The 2978-nt window shown below is 35.6% G+C and overlaps 1 protein-coding gene across 1 annotated transcript in view; it reads left to right on the plus strand.

The window, feature by feature from the left end:
- LOC127748695 (putative inorganic phosphate cotransporter) overlaps positions 1-2559 on the plus strand; it is a gene marked incomplete in the record, with an annotated part of 16340 nt that extends 13781 nt beyond the window's left edge. Inside the window, 2 exon segments of the mRNA XM_052265652.1 lie at positions 26-267; positions 356-2559. Coding sequence (XP_052121612.1) covers positions 26-267; positions 356-577 — 464 coding nt within the window.
- Between the last annotated feature and the right edge of the window lie 419 nt (positions 2560-2978).

The raw sequence follows: 2978 nt of genomic DNA on the forward strand, positions 1-2978 counted from the left end.
ATATTAATGTCTTTTCTGTTTGTAGGACAATATGGACCTGCAATTGCGCTCATTATTGCGTCCTACACTGGCTGCAACCCTGTACTCACAGTTGCCATTTTAACCCTTGGAATGGGCATGAATGGCGGCATTTATTCAGGTTTCAAAGTAAATCACCTGGATATTTCTCCCAGATTTGCTGGCATTCTGATGAGTTTCACTAATTGTACTGCAAATCTTGCTGGACTGTTAGCACCTGTCACGGCTGGCTACATAATACACGGCAGGGTAAGCTATCAAGTTGTTGTACCTGCTGATACTGTGATTAGTCTACATGTAATTGATTGTGTATTGATTGTCCTTTTATTATTTTCAGCCAACTCAAGCAGCATGGAGAGAAGTTTTCTTCATATCAGCTGGTGTTTATGTCTTCTGTGCTACGTTCTACCTAATATTTTCATCGGGTGAAAGACAAGCTTGGGATGATCCCAGCCTCGACGCACCTCGACGAGATCCTGAGGCAAATGGAAATGGTCATACCAAGAAACTTAATGGTGTTGACAACAATGGAGCAGCAATAGAAGAAACACAGCACTAAATTGGGGTTTGTGTTAAGGTCTTGCCCTTAGCATGGCTAAATGTCAGGCAGAGTAAATTCAATCTACCATGTAATGTAAGCGGCTTGCTGCTTGTAAAGTGGCAACATTTCGGATATGCACGTTTCAATTATGCTGCAAGATATTCAATTTTATCCTTTGATAATTATCGTACTGTTTTTGACTGGTATGTTTTGAGCAAAATAGGTCTCTTGGCATACATACCTTTTTATGATATTAGTAGTACATCTACCTTTATTTCAACTGTTACTGATATCAAAAGCATTTTGTGAGGAAACAACGTCGCCATAGTGAGCTTATTTATTTTCTTACATTAAGAATATGCAAAATGTGGTGGTTATGTTCTGAAAAGTTTTTCTACAAAAATGTACAGTAGAGGCTTACAACAGTATTGAGAGTTTGAGTGAAAGTAAGAGTGTGCATTTAATTGTCATCTTTTCCTTTAATGAGCAATTCAAATTGTTTGTAAAGGTGGTGAGCTGTAAAAATGTTATGGTTTGTGATATTTTATACTCCCAGATTATCAATGTGATTGAAAGGTGTGTCTGTAAAATCAGAAAATATTTTATAAAGCAAGACTTACATTGGTAATGTTGTGAGTAGTACTAAGCACAATTAGTATTTCCTTCCTATCAACAGGAGTATTTTTATCCCTTGTAGTTGCCTGTGGCAGAGGTTGGTTATTTTATCTATCTTTTTGACCTGATAGTTTCAGAAGTTTTCCTGCCATCGTAAGTTAGTTAGTTTAGGTAAGATATTAGCTGTGATACTCATCAGATTTAATGTATAACTCATTTAAATGAATGAAGGTCTTTTTAACTATGCATGGTTTGTAAACATCTGGTGCTTCTCATTCTATGTTAAGAACCAAAATTTACCGATTGTCGTAAATGTTTATGTTGTAGTTATTCACAAATCAAATGTTTGATTTTATTTTTCTGGATCATCATCAATTAAACCCAAACACCTTGAGTTTATGATGTGGTTTTGTTGTATTTTCTTTGTTAAACAATTTCACAGGCACTATTGCAACAAACAAGAAACAGTAATCAATAAAATGTAGATTCCAAACAAGTCTAGCATCTTTGAAACACAAAAGTGCTCCCTACTTGTTTTTTATTGGTTGTTGTCTGAGGAAATATGAAATGATAATTATTTTTTCTTAAAATACAAATAGTCATCCTACTGAAAAGTTTGGACACAATTACAAAGATAATTTTTCATTTTTTTGGTGTAAAGAAAGTAGTTAAACTACAACCCCTTTTTAAATAATTTCTGCCTGTAAATTGGTGCTTTACATAAGTCCAAATTTATAAGAAAATAAATTTCTTAAGTAATATTCATGCTGTAAATAGACTATAATTTTTGGTTTGCTGTTTACATACAGCATCTTTGAAGTATTTTCAGTATTAAACATATTAGAGAGAACCAGAAGGGCAAAGTATAGGTGTTGAAGTAAATTGTTGTCAAAGGGTGGTATTCTATTGAATGTGCAAAGCTGTCATGAATCATTTGTCTTAATCTAATTAGGACAAATGTACACTATTTTGGCTATAGGCCCAGTTTGTATCAAAATGCAGGCTTGTGCCCTTAGTGAAAAGCTTGTTTAAAAGCCTCAAAAACTACGCGCTTGGCATAAGTATTAAATGCGGTGTGTAATTGTTATGTTGTACAAATAAAACTAGAACTTGATAATTTCAATGTTCCTTTGATATGTTAACCAGATTGGGTTACAAATTGTTTAATGAGGTGGTAACTGTTAAAAAGGAAGCCCTTCGATAGTTCAGTTGCCATAACATTGAATTTTTATGAGACCTTGTTACCAGTAGTCAATGTGTCTGACTAGCACCTATCCTCTGTATATTTTTCTAATTTAAGATAATTGTTAAAATAGATAATCAGAAAAAAGGGCACAATTAATTATTCTGTAAACAAAAATAAAACACTTTTTTATTTAAAAATATCTTAACAAGTGACTATTATTCATAACTGTCTCCAAACCCGTTTTGAAGCCGCTATTACTCAAAAGAAAAATTACCTCTTGAAAACCCATGCAGTGGGTTGGCATTCCCCCATTTGGAAACCCCAGTAGCGCCTATTGCACTTTTTATGCCATTTACTGACCGGGGTTCGACTTACGGCGAAAGCGGCCCGTGGGAGTTCCCTGCCCTGGCTTCCTGGCACCTTGCTGTGGTGGCGGGTGCGTTTATAAGACCTAGGAATGTGGCTTTAAAGGAGTTCCATGACCTTTGGGGCCCAGCCAGAAATGAAAATTGTCGATTCGACCTCAAAACCTCGATTTGGTTGACAAAAGTAGTAGGGATCTTGAACGCTTGAACGTCGATCAGACGTTGAAATGACATTGGTTTTAGAGCCCCCCCC

The sequence above is a fragment of the Frankliniella occidentalis genome, unplaced genomic scaffold, assembly GCF_000697945.3.
Source record: "Frankliniella occidentalis isolate FOCC.00 unplaced genomic scaffold, Focc_3.1 Scaffold29, whole genome shotgun sequence".
In the NCBI taxonomy this organism is placed as follows: domain Eukaryota; kingdom Metazoa; phylum Arthropoda; class Insecta; order Thysanoptera; family Thripidae; genus Frankliniella; species Frankliniella occidentalis.